This window comes from Eleutherodactylus coqui, chromosome 2 (genome assembly GCF_035609145.1).
Source record: "Eleutherodactylus coqui strain aEleCoq1 chromosome 2, aEleCoq1.hap1, whole genome shotgun sequence".
In the NCBI taxonomy this organism is placed as follows: domain Eukaryota; kingdom Metazoa; phylum Chordata; class Amphibia; order Anura; family Eleutherodactylidae; genus Eleutherodactylus; species Eleutherodactylus coqui.
In genome coordinates, this window is record NC_089838.1 from 224379742 (window position 1) to 224393372 (window position 13631).

At 39.4% G+C, this 13631-nt stretch overlaps 1 protein-coding gene across 1 annotated transcript in view; it reads right to left on the reverse strand.

Annotated features, from left to right (window-relative positions):
* The window catches only part of LOC136612292 (tetratricopeptide repeat protein 24-like), a 75079-nt gene that overhangs the window by 40217 nt on the left and 21231 nt on the right, over positions 1 to 13631 (reverse strand). The window contains exon 2 of the mRNA XM_066592538.1: positions 8424 to 9100. Coding sequence (XP_066448635.1) covers positions 8424 to 9084 — 661 coding nt within the window. The 5' untranslated portion in view covers positions 9085 to 9100. The remainder of the gene's footprint in view (positions 1 to 8423; positions 9101 to 13631) is intronic.

The window sequence follows — 13631 nt, forward strand, 5'->3', positions numbered from 1 at the left end:
GAAAGTTCTCAAAGTTAGCACCATAAATGTAAAGTAGGCCATCAAAAGTTAGAGTACAAAACAAAGTTGGGTAATTATATTTCTACATACTGAGATATTCCTATTTTTCAGTTTAGTAGTGAGAGCCATTTACTTCTGCAAAAGCTACAACAGAAAGTTCAGCTATATTGGTTGACATCTTTGAATTACCTTGTAAGCTTTTGCTTTATGCTTCAAAAAACTAATTCAAACGTGGCTGCAAATCCTTTTCTCAAAGGATTCCTCAAATGGTTGCCATAATAAAATTGAATAAACAAGAATAAACAAAAACACTAAGCCATTTGGAGAGATTTATTGAGCAAGATGAACCAGAATTCTAGGCTAAATTGATCAAAAAAGTTGAGTAGATGGTGTGAGCCAAATTTATTCTGTGTTTTAGACACTTTTTTTGCATTCTTATCGACAGTTAAAAATGGCTAGAAAAAGCACAGTTAAATGTGTCAAAGTTATTAGTGGCATGCTCCATTTTTTAGTGCTAAATACATCATAAGTATACTAGTCATGAGGTGGCGTAAGAAGAAGGAAAGTGTCTAAAAGGTCATTTTGATAAATTTAGGGTAGTTTATGTCATTTTCTGTATCAGGTAAAATGATGTATTTTATAACAGTCTTGATACATCTCCCCCATTATCTTCAAATGAGGAGACTTAGTATTATGCTACATTGTGCCCGACTGACTGTCTTGCCAAAATTACTCCAATGGAGCAGGGACAAGTCACGCAAGGACACACAGAACAACCCAGAGCTCCATCCAAGAATTGGTTCCCATTATGCTGCAGGTAAAGCATATCCAATATTCCACAGTCAAAGAACAACATACTTACAGTCAAGCAGTATAATAGCTTGCGGTTACTTTAATATTCAAGACAATCATAATGTACGTCTCTTTGGATTTCATAATCTAAGTTAATTAACTACTTGCAGACAAAGCTAGTCTGGAAATGACTCAGCAGAGAAATGTATTAATGTCTCTACAGAGATTTCAGTTATAGGAAGAGGAGAGCCAGCCATCAGTGGCAATTAGGCTCCCTATAGAGAGGGCAGAAATGATTTATCTCTGGGTTCCTGATCACTCATGTTGGGGTGTTTTATGTCAAATCATGTGATCATTGCTTAGATTTAAGAGCTTTTGGGTCTTTGCAGATCCAGATCAACTCTGTAGTGTGGGTAGGGGAAATATATCCTAGTTCCCAGCTGATAAAAAAGAATAATCCTCACATATTAAAAAATATATATTTGCTATACCATTGTATTTATTTGATCCTAAAATAAACACAAAAAAAGTATTTTGAGGAAATGTGTTTAATAAAGGGGTTTTATTAGTACACACATGCATGGAATATTGATTGGTTATGCCATTAATGTCTGAACAGTGGTTTTGTACTATCCCAGACAAAGGAATGTCCATTTCTAATTCCTGTATAAGGGTACATTCACATGAGCGTGTGTGTCTGCCGTACATAGGTGCGCACAAAACCACGCACCCATGTACGTGCAGAAACACACGTGAATGCAGGTCTGTGCCCGTGGCTGCTGGCAATCCCTGCAGTGATTTTTGGGGAAGGGCTTTAATTATAAGCCCTTCCCTGAAAATCATCCCTATTTTGTGTAAAAAAAAAACAAAACTGCTGTGACAACTGTGGCAGGGGATTCTTTACTCCCCGCAAGGATAAAGAAATCCTTTGCTACAGCTGTGGCAGGGGATTCTTTACTCTTCGCAGGGATGAAGAATTCCTCTTCCACAGCTGTGACAGCTGTGGCAGGGGACTCTATACTCCCCACGGAGATGAAGAAATCCTCTGCTACAACTGTGACAGAGGATTTTTTACTCCCTGCACGGAGTCCCATTGTCACTGAATCACAGTGTTCAGTGACAAGCAGACTCCCCGCTGAGGAATATTGACACACACCATGGACCTATGGTGTATGCACGTCCTATGTTTTGCAGGTACGTGCGTTTGTAAAACACGGACATGTGAACACACTATAGGGAACCAATGCTTCTAATAGGAGCGTGTTTTTGTGCGCACAGCTGTACGCACATAAACACGCTCGTGTGAATCCACCCTAAGTAAGTGTGTGACCAGCTCTCCAGTGATCACAGTTGACTAAACACCCCCATTATTGAGGTGGAGGTCCTAATGATCCGACCCCCTCCAATCAGAAAACTATGGCATATGCATGTCATACATGTTTGTAGTGCAAAAAAACGCCTTCTGGCGTTGCATGGAAAACAGTGCAAGTGCAATGCTTATGTTAGACCTGTCGCTTATATTTATACTTCTACAAACCCTAACAAATATATAAAAGGGCAACAAACCTACTTAAATTATATTGACCAACAAAACACAAGGAATGAATGACCAAAGCAGTATAAAGAAAAAGACCCCCGCGCTCCGAGACCAGGAACTCCGTGACATAAATTAAATGACTTTTATTGCGACGCGTTTCAACGGTACACAGCCGTCTTTCTCAAGCATTACATACATAATAAAATACACACCTTTTATATACATAAATGAATCAATCCTTACTCACTACACCCGGCTCGGATAGACGCCGCGTCCCGGCGCCATCTTGAAACCACGTGGAGTAATCCAGCATACAATCCACGTGATGATGAACACGTCATCTATTTCATTCATAAAACAAACCTTTTCACCACTGTTATAATCTCTATTAAAACCAAATCACATGATCAAAAATTGATCTTGCTCCTAAAGTTGTATATCAAACAACATATCATAATTATCAATAGATCATTATTATCTCTATTACATTCAAAAATTCCTTTTCATTATATACTATCAGAATATAGTTGTAAACATTTGTAGACTCAAACCCTAAATCTATTAAATAATGAATATATATAAAAACAATAATAAATAATGTATTTTCAAATAGACCCTCTATATGGATAAATAAAAATAAATAATTTATTTATTTATTTTTATTTATCCATATAGAGGGTCTATTTGAAAATACATTATTTATTATTGTTTTTATATATATTCATTATTTAATAGATTTAGGGTTTGAGTCTACAAATGTTTACAACTATATTCTGATAGTATATAATGAAAAGGAATTTTTGAATGTAATAGAGATAATGATCTATTGATAATTATGATATGTTGTTTGATATACAACTTGACGGAGCAAGATCAATTTTTGATCATGTGATTTGGTTTTAATAGAGATTATAACAGTGGTGAAAAGGTTTGTTTTATGAATGAAATAGATGACGTGTTCATCATCAGGTGGATTGTATGCTGGATTACTCCACGTGGTTTCAAGATGGCGCCGGGACGCGGCGTCTATCCGAGCCGGGTGTAATGAGTAAGGATTGATTCATTTATGTATATAAAGGTGTGTATTTTATTATGTATGTAATGCTTGAGAAAGACGGCTGTGTACCGTTGAAACGCGTCGCAATAAAAGTCATTTAATTTATGTCACGGAGTTCCTGGTCTCGGAGCACGGGGGTCTTTTTCTGTATACTGCTTTGGATATCGGAAGCCTGAAGGCTTTACACCCCGGGACGTCTCTCCTGCAGATACAGGATTGAAGACCAGGATCTTTCTGAAGGCAAACGTGGATATCGGGTGCCGGTGGCTCCTTTAATTAGGAGCGCACTGTGCACCAGGTGAGTTGTCACTCACCAATCTTTATATTTATTATTTCTTTATATTCTTTGAGGCGCTGAGATTTTATTTCTTTTTTTAAGGAATGAATGACGAAAAGAATAAAATATACCATTATAAGAGGACACAAAGATAGGGAGGAGCAAAACTGGCAATAAGACCTAGAAACTCCAGTAAAATAGACATATCTGTTAAATAAGAAATAAATTGGTCAGTCACAATACTTAATAATAATACATATTTACATTGTCCAAAATTAATATTCATACACAAGGATAGAAATCAAAGACAATCATAAAATCCCAAATTGACTTTTAGAAGAAAAGACTTTTAGAATTCATAACTGGAATTTCAGCTGACTTAAAAACTGACTTTTCAAGAGGAACATAAAGGCTGCCTGCACACGAGCGTTCCGGATTCCGCTAGCGGATTTTCACACGCGTATGGTACCTAAATGTGCTTGCGGATAGGTGCGGATGCGTGAAAAATCACGCGCGGATATACGCGGATGTGTTGCGGAAAAACCGCGCAGAAAAACCAGCAGACACCCCTTATTGTAAACCCAACCCCTAGAGAACTGCCCATTCCTTGGAAAACAGCTTAAAAACCAACACCCAGACTCCGTTTTGTCCCTCTTCCTTGTGCGAGCACCGTTAAATTATTGATGTCTTTGTGGGCATGGTTGATCCATGTAACTTTTTTCGGGCGCTTCTCCAGCGTGACTTTATTTCAGTCACTGCAAAAAAATTCACAAGAGGAATTCATTACTACAGATTTTGCATTCTTACATCCTGCATTGGCAAGAAATACTACATATCTCCCTCTACAAATTTGCCTGTGAAGCTCTGTGCTGTGTGTTGGGACGCCTCCTACCATGCCTACTTCCTGTAGTCATAGCAACCAGTGACTCCATCCGCAGCTGCACTGCGGATGTACTGCGTGAAAAAACGCACCCATTCACTTGTATTGGAGGCTTCACGCGCAGAATCCGACCCAAATTAGAACAGGTTGCAGATTTTTTCAAGCGCGTGAAAAAACGCGATACAAATCCGTCCGTCTGGGGACAACTGCGGATCCTCATAGGAGTATATTGGCTGCGGTCTGGGGCAGATAATGTGCCTAAAATAACGCACTGGAAATTCCGTTCTTGTGCAGGCACTCAAAGCCAAGTAAATTTCAGGTGGTCAGCATGAGATCATATGACCACTAGAGGAGAAAGACTCCAGGGGTTTCAGATAGAAAGGAATAACTAAACATGGTAATACCAATCTCCTTATATATACCGGGTAGTTACTTTCATAATAAATTTAAAAAAATACTAAAGTGGCTCTTAAATCTGCTAAGTGACCAACCCTGATCTGGTCTAGAGCTGCAAAAAGCTTACATTGTGTACTCCACAAGGAAAACCAGTAAAAAATATTGATGGCCTGGTGTCACACCAGAGGCGGAACTTGAAGCTTCTGGGTCCTGATGCAAAACCTGTAACAGGGCCCCCAACTATAATGCTTTGTTCATAGTACTGGGCTGCCTATATGGAGAAGAGAGGCCTTATGGGCCCCCTAAGGTTCCTGGGCCCAGGTGCAACCGCATCCTCTGCATCCCCTATAGTTACGCCCCTGTGTCTCACACATTGTTTACTCCATACATTTAACCCCAACTTGCCAGACTTTCACCAAAGGGGAACCCTCCAACAACTTTTCTGGGAATGTCATCTTACACAGCCCTTCTGACAATTGGTGCACTTTCTTCTGCAGCAGGTATTCACTGTGGACATCACTTAATTTATATACTGAATGCACCCCAATAAGGGCTTTCTAAAACTCGTGCCAGGCTGCTCCTCCATATCCTAATGGCAGTTAAGCATCTCATTGCGGACTTTTGGAAACGTACAGCAACAGCATCTCCAGTGGACTTCTACTCTTGTACTAAAGAATGTCGTTCAGTGGAATATCCTACCACCTCAATTCACAATACCTTCGATAAATTCAATTTCTTTTGGTCTTTATGGAACTTATATATGATTATGGCCAGGATATAAGCTTTATTAATCCTGGGGATATTTACCATTTCGCTCTATACTTTTATCTTTTCTCCTAGATCAGCGAAAGGCATTTCATTTTTTTCCTCTATGTTCCACACTTAAACCATCTGTATACTTTTACACCTGCATAGCTACCATGCATTATTCTTTTGTACCCATGTAACTTCCTTTTGTTTTCTATAGCCCCCATGACATAAAAAATGTAATTAAAATTACAATTAAAACCAAAAAGTGACCAAACCTGTTGGATTAGGACAAAACATGTTGTATCTCTGTTCAGCACAACACGTTTGCAGTTTAAATATGTAAATGGTAATGAGGCTTTTCCCTCCTGAAAGCCATGTAAGAGCACATTTTCATTGCATCACAGGATTGTCACAATAAATTTCCTATAATGTACTAGAAAGAGAATGTATTGCATTTAATGAAGACTTGTTGCTGTTTTGCAGCACAGTTTTGGAAAGCAGAAATCATCTCTCGTAATGGCCTTGACTGTTGCTGTATAGACACTTGTTAGAAATAAAATCCCTCTAAATGTAGATTATAGGCGTAATTGATGTTCTGCAAAATATTTAGCTAAATTAGAATTACTGGAAGGAAAAAAATCCAAATGATTGTTTTTGATCATTTTCCATCTAAAAATAAAACATAGGTACTGGGAAAGTTAAAATGTGCAGTGTGCTAGTTATATTTGTTTCTCTGAGTAGGAGGTATATTATTGCATAAGTAGTAGAGATGAGCGAACTTTTGAAAGGTTCGTGTAGGCCGGTTCACCGAATTTAGGAAAAAAAGTTTGGTTCAGTCAGAATTAGCTCAAACCAAGCATTCACCAATAATAATGATCCCAGCCAACTAGTGGTAGTTCTCCCGTGGCTTAGTAGTTAGTATTGTTGCCTTGAAGTGCTAGAATCCCAGGTTCAAATCTGATAACATTTGTATGTTCTCCCTGTGTTTAATAATAATCACCTTTATTTAACTCCATCTAGATGTTGCTCTTGGTCAGGTGTCGACCTAGAATGCTAGCATTGTGAGGAATTGGTGCTAACCATTGAGCCACCATGCTTCTTCTTTCTTAATAAATGTATGCAATATATAAATAAAAGTGATTATTATGAAGAAGAAACGAACAAAAATACAGAGCAAACATACATACTCCATGCAGATATTGTCCTTGGTCAATGATACCTTCTTCCATAGTTCAGTTCTGTTGCTGATGTGCCCATTGTTGATGTTTTCGGTGGTGGACAGGGATCAGAATAAGCACCCTGATTAGTCTGTAGCTATGAAATGCAAAATGCAACATTCTGTGATGCAATCTGCATTCTGATACTTTTTTTTATCACAGCCAACAAATACTTTATCAGTAGAGATGAGCGAGCATACTCGCTAAGGGCAATTACTCGATCGAGCATTGGGAGCAAAGATTCGGCTGCCGGCAGCAGGCGGGGAGCAGCGGGGGAGAGCTGGGAGGAACGTAGGGGAGATCTCTCTATCCCTCTCCCCTTCCCTCTCCCCCCCACTCCCCCCTGCTCATGCGCGCAATTCACCTGTCACCCGCGCCGGCAGCCGAACCTTTTCTTCCGGGCGGGCAGGTACTCGCTAAGGACAATGCTCGATCGAGTAATTGTCCTTAGCGAGTATGCTTGCTCATCTCTATTTATCAGCAATTTGTGTTACAATAGCTCTTTTGTAGGTTTGGACCAGGCAGGCTAGCCTTTGTTCCCATGCACTTTAATGAACCTTGAAATCCTATGACTTTGTCACTGGATCACCAGTTGCCTTTCGTTTGACCACTTTTGATGGGTACTAACCACAGCATACCAAGAACACAATATGTGGTTTTTTAGAATGGTAGAGTTGGAAGGGACCTTCAGGGTCATCTGGTCCAACCCCCTGCTCAGTGTAGGATTTTACATCTATCCATCACAATTTGTCCCTTGTCACAGTCGCTCAAATCCTTACACATCAACTTCTGAAACTGACTGTTTCAGAGGAGGAAAAGAAAAAGAATGGAGAAGAAGCATGGTGGCTTAGTGATTAGCACGAATATCTTGCAGTGCTGGAGTCCTAGGTTCAAATATGGCCAAGGGCAACATCTGCATGAAGCTAAATAAAAGTTATTATTATGAAACACAGGGAAAGCATACTACATGCAGATGTTGTGATATTTGAACCTAGGACCTCAATACTACAAGGCATTAGCACTAACTACTGAGCCACCGAAAAATGACCATGGCTATGAAATGATATTTTAGCACAATTTAACCTAAAAAAAGATTCAACTGGTTTAAGCTATATTGCTTTAAAAAAAAGCACATTAAAAAACTTAACAATCCATACTGCGATGGTAGCCAAATCAATAGTTACCCAGCTTTCAACCAAAAAGGTAAAAGTAAGAGGCTGCTGAATAGAATCTATACTGTAGCTCATATAATATGTAGTGTGTAATATCTGTATGTACATAGTGTATTGTAATAACATAGAATAATCTATAATATCTCAGGTATTTATATTTCCTAATAACTACTACTATAGCTTTAGAGGAAAATGCTCTATTTATGATAAAATCATTATGGTATAATGGAAATATGGGAAAGAAACTTTACAGACAATTCTTCATTGTCTGTATGAGAATGTAGTTACTTACTAGGATGAACCAGATATGAAACTTAACTAATGTAAGAAAGAAATGACACTTACCAAGCAACTGTTTGTCAGATACACCTTTCAATGACTCTACACAAGAATTCAAAGTCTGGAGCACTTCAGTCTGGGAGAACGCTTGACTGTTTATCATATATTTAGCTGCCTCTCTCATGGCCATAGCAGCATCTTCAAGTTTGTGGTTTTTTAGGTATGAGTGACCTGCAAGTCTAAATGAATGTGCAGCTGAACTAAGGTCGTCAATCATGACAAAACAGTACCCCAACTTGATGAGGGCATCTGCAATACTCTTCAGTTCATCGTAGCCATACTCATTGATGGCCTTCTCATAAAACTTTACAGCTTTGCCATATTCTCTCATATCATCATAAGCAACACCTATATTAAAAAACAGATCACCTTCTCCCTCTTTCATTCCATGGATTCTGGATTTTATAAGACACTTCAGAGCTTTTTGGGGTTTACCAACACAAATATAGGTGGCGCCAAGATTGAATAAACAAGCTTTCTGAATTTTTTCCTCTGGTATCTTGCAGGAAAGAATAAAGGCTTTTTTAAATGTTTTCAGAGCTCGATTTATGTCATCTTGATTCAAAAACTCATTTCCGTCTTTGCACAATGATAGTATTTTCGACTGAATAGGATTTTGGTTGATGGATGGACTTTTTGAGTGCTCTGAAACCTTTGAGTCAGCCATGGCTTGTTATTAATACCTATGGAAATATATACAATGTGGTCAGATAAACAACTTTCCGAGATATAATGGAACAATTTATAAAATATTACAATGACCATTTTAATCTTAACCCATTAAGGAGCAAGCACTGTAAATTTACAGCGCTTGGTCCTGGGCTTAAAGCCCAGCCATATGTAAAGTTACGGCGGGGATTAAAGCCTCCTGCTTCTGCATTCAATCAGAAGCAGGGCGGGTTGTCAGCTGTTAGTCCCAGCTGATAACCCGGAGGAGGAGGGAGAAGTGGGTTTTAACCCTTTCTGCCTCCTTCTTTTTTAGTACACAGTACTCAATGAGTGATATGTACTAAAAAGGTGAAAGTGGAAATCTTTCTTTCACTATGAAAGCCGGCAGTCAGTGACCGCCAGGTGACCTCTGTCACAGCAGAGCTACAGGGTCCCATAAGACCCTGATCAGCTCTGCCAGTGACTATTGTCACTACAGGGGATGTTTTCCCTGTAACTGGGGCTCCTATGGCTGCCCCAGCTACAGTGGAAAAATGTCAAATAAAAAAAAACAAAAAAACATGTGAATGTCCCCCAGAGGTCTTATATGACGTCATGGGGGACATAGATAGTAAAAAGAATAATTACATAAATAAGTTTAAAAAAAATTCAGAATAAAACAACAATATATACATAAGAAAGATAATAACTAGAGATGAGCGAGCGTACTCGGATAAGCACTACTCGCTCGAGTAATTGGCTTTATCCGAGTATCGCTGTGCTCGGGTCTAAAGATTCGGGTGCCGCTGCGGCTGACAGGTGAGTCGCAGCGGGGAGCAGGGGAGAGCGGGCGGGAGAGAAGGAGAGAAAGATCTTACCTCCGTTCCTCCCCGCTCTCCCCTGCAGCTCCCCGCTCTGTGCCGGCACCCGAATCTTTAGACCCGAGCACAGCGATACTCGGATAAAGCAAATTACTCGAGCGAGTAGTGCTTATCCGAGTACGCTCGCTCATCTCTAATAATAACCCAAAGCCGAACTAAACCAAAACCGTCACTATATGCGCCCGGTAATCCAAAACCAAAAATATTATATATCAAAACGTCTGAAACAAAATAAGGAACCCATTACCATACTTTATTTTAACGTAAATATACTAATTTAAAAAAAAAACTATACATTTAAAAAAAAAAAAAGATTTTTTTTAGCTTTTTACCCCCAATAAAACTGAAAAAACTGAAAAAAAACTGCAGCAAAAATAATTTTGGTAGCTAAAGGAAAAAAAATAGGGCAGTAAAACTACCACATGGGTAAAATCCCTAAAAAGTGTCTGGTCCTAAAGGTACAAAACAGCCTGGTCCTTAAGGGGTTAAAGATTCAAATGCAGTTTAATCAGCCTTCAAATACAGAAATGAATCCATTATTAAATCTTAAAGTCCTCACACTTTCCGTTTTCACACCTGACCCCCTATCTCATGCTGCTTACTTTCACGGCCGCTTATTTGGTCATTGACTATAATGAGTGATTTGTGATTTTTGAAAAAAATCGGAGCAAAGTCAAAAGGGAATGGAGTGGCATGGATTTCCTAGCACTGCTGCCAATCCTTTCCAGAGATCATTAGAAGTCACAGTGTTCAGCAGACTCATGTCAGTCAAACACTGGCGGCTTATATTAGCCACATGCCATCAATATCTATGCTGAGATGACTCCTTTCATTATTTAGCTTTACCATTAGTTTATTACACCTAAAATGTATCATGGTTGAAACTACATGGTATTGACAGTTATAGGATAATTATAACAGTAACCATATTCCTGGATAATTCTGTCTAAACATTATAATTTGCTTAATAACAGCATATTAATCCAGTTACTCTCTCCTAAATTTACTGCAAGAGAACAGCTTTGAAACCATCATTTTCTTTAATCTAGCATTTAGGAGATGAGTGTACTTTGTGTATTCTGAGGAGAGAAATAGAGGCGACTCAACATTACTCATAAACTACAATCTATCTGCCTCTTAACCTTCCCAGCACTTAATAGGCAGTGGCAAAGATGACATGGATCACATACTGAAGAAAAAAGTAATTTAACGGCTTTGAAATATGATGATAAATGGTGGAGGTGAGAAGACATTGCAAAGTAAGGAGCTGGTTCAGTCTGTTAGGACAATATTCACTGAAGGAGAATAACAGTTACCAAATGTGTAAAAGCTTTGAACTTTTTAAAAGATATGAGGATTACAAACACTGTGTGAGGAACATTCTGTTTCCTGGATCCTTTCTTTCTGAAATTGATAAAGAATATAGTGGATTTTTTTCTTTGTGAGTATAGGAAAAAGTTGGAAGCCATAACAAGGTAAATCAAATGGTTTCCTATTAAATGTAAAACTTGTCCAAAGAAATATTCCATTTTCAATTAAAAATACATGAGTTTCATATTAGGCTTAATAAATGTTCCACCATTCAAATTGCAGGGTTTTTTTTTGGAGCAATTAATAAATAAAAATCACATTTCCATTAGAAAATCCTAGACTTACTTCTTTGAAAGGGTTTTTCAGGTTTTAAAAAAATTGCCCTTGGTCAATAAACTTTTCAATATATGTTATTGATGCCCCTTATTTCCTATGCTCATGCTCTAAGAGTCTACAACGGGTCTTATCTGTGGTACTTCTGTAGTATAATGTGTCGCTCACCTGACACCTCACCTGAAGTACTGTCCATAGTGATGTCACCACCTGGGGTTGAAATTGTAAGGGAATAATAAATAGCACATAGTAACATAATATGTTAGGCTGAAGGGAGACAACTAACATCCATCTAGTTCAGCCTGTTTCCACCCCCCTTGTTGATCCAGGGGAAGGCAAAAAACCCAAAAGAGGCCAAAGCCAATTAGCCCATTTGGGGGAAAAATTCCTTTCCGACTTCATAAGTGCAGTCAGAATAATCCCTGGATCAACGTTTTTTTCCTGCCTGACTCCCAGACCTGGATCAACAACCCCGCTGGTTATTTAATGTCTATATTGTCAGGTTGTGCTGCTGGGATCTGTTGTTCTACAGGGTTCCATGAGCACACCTTCACAGGTGAGGGATAATTGAGCTGGCTGGGTGTGGAGTTCCTCCTGCTAGCCAATCCTCACGGGTCTGCTACATATATATTCACCAGCCCCTCTGTAAGAGGAAACTTGTATCCCTTCACTCTAGGGTTTGTTGGTCCTGCAAGCCTGTATATGTGTTATGTTTATGTTTGTGAACAGTGTCTTGTCCACTGTATGTGCAGGTGGCCAGACATCAGGTGCAGACAGTCCTGTTCTGTGGTTGTTCTATCTTGCATGCAAGCCCTAGTGTGTTGGAGTGTGAACTGTGTCCTGTGCTGCTGGATCATGTATCACCTCTAGGCTAGTGTGGCCTAGCCCTTAGGTTCCAGAGCAAGGCCACCTTTATCGAGGTGATCGCTCTGTTTGCAAGCAGGGTTCTGGTTCATGTTCTCTCCTTAGAGTAGGTAATGCAAGACATGGGGACCATTGAAGCTAATTCCTTCTATTTATTTCAGCAATTCCATCTGCTTATGCATGCGGGGATGATTGGTGCGTGTGTTGGCCATTTTTCAGTTTTATGTTATGTCTGTCCATGAATCCAGGTCCCCATATACAGTTCACTGTCCCTCTGGCTCGTCCTGTGGAATGTGATACCACTTCCAAGTTCGTGCTGTGACGAGGTGCACCCAGCAGACGTAACATATATCCTGTAATATTACAGTGCTCTGGAAACACATCTAGTCCCCTCTTAAACTCCTCTATCGATTTTGCGATCACCACGTCCTCAGGCAGAGAGTTCCACAGTCTCACTGCTCTTACAGTGAAGAACCCCCTTCTGTGTTGGTGATGAAACCTTTTTTCTCCTAGACATAGAGGATGCCCTCTTGTGACTGTCGCAGTCCTGGGTATAAACAGATCATGGGAGAGATCCTTGTATTGTCCCCTAAAGCATTTATATATAGTTATTTGGTTGCCCCATAACCATCTTTTTTCCAGGGTGAATAATTCCAATTTTGATAGCCTCTCTGGGTATTCCAGTCCTACCATTCCATTTATTAGTTTAGTTGCCCTTCTTTGAACCCCCTCCAGCACTGTAACATCTTTCCTGAGCACCGGTGTCCAGAACTATACACAGTAATCCATGTGGGGCCTGACAAGTGCCTTATATAGTGGAAGAATAATGTTCTCATCCCTCGCCCCTATACCTCTTTTTTATGCACCCCAAGACTTTATTTGCTTTTGCAGCAGCTGACTGGCATTGGTTGCTCCAGTTAAGTCTACAGTCAACTAGTACCAGCAGGTCTTTTTCCATATCACTTTTCCCTATCAGTACCCCATTTAGTGTATATTGGTGACATCTGTTTCTATGCAAGTTGGAGGACACATTTGGTGACATCATCAAGGTGCTGTGGCTGCTGATTGGCTGTATACAAACTTCTGTAGCAGGCATTATAGCAAACTTGCTTTTCACACAATTTTTGCAAAAAAATTGGTTTGGAACAACTCTGTTCGTTTTTGCTAAAATCAGGGC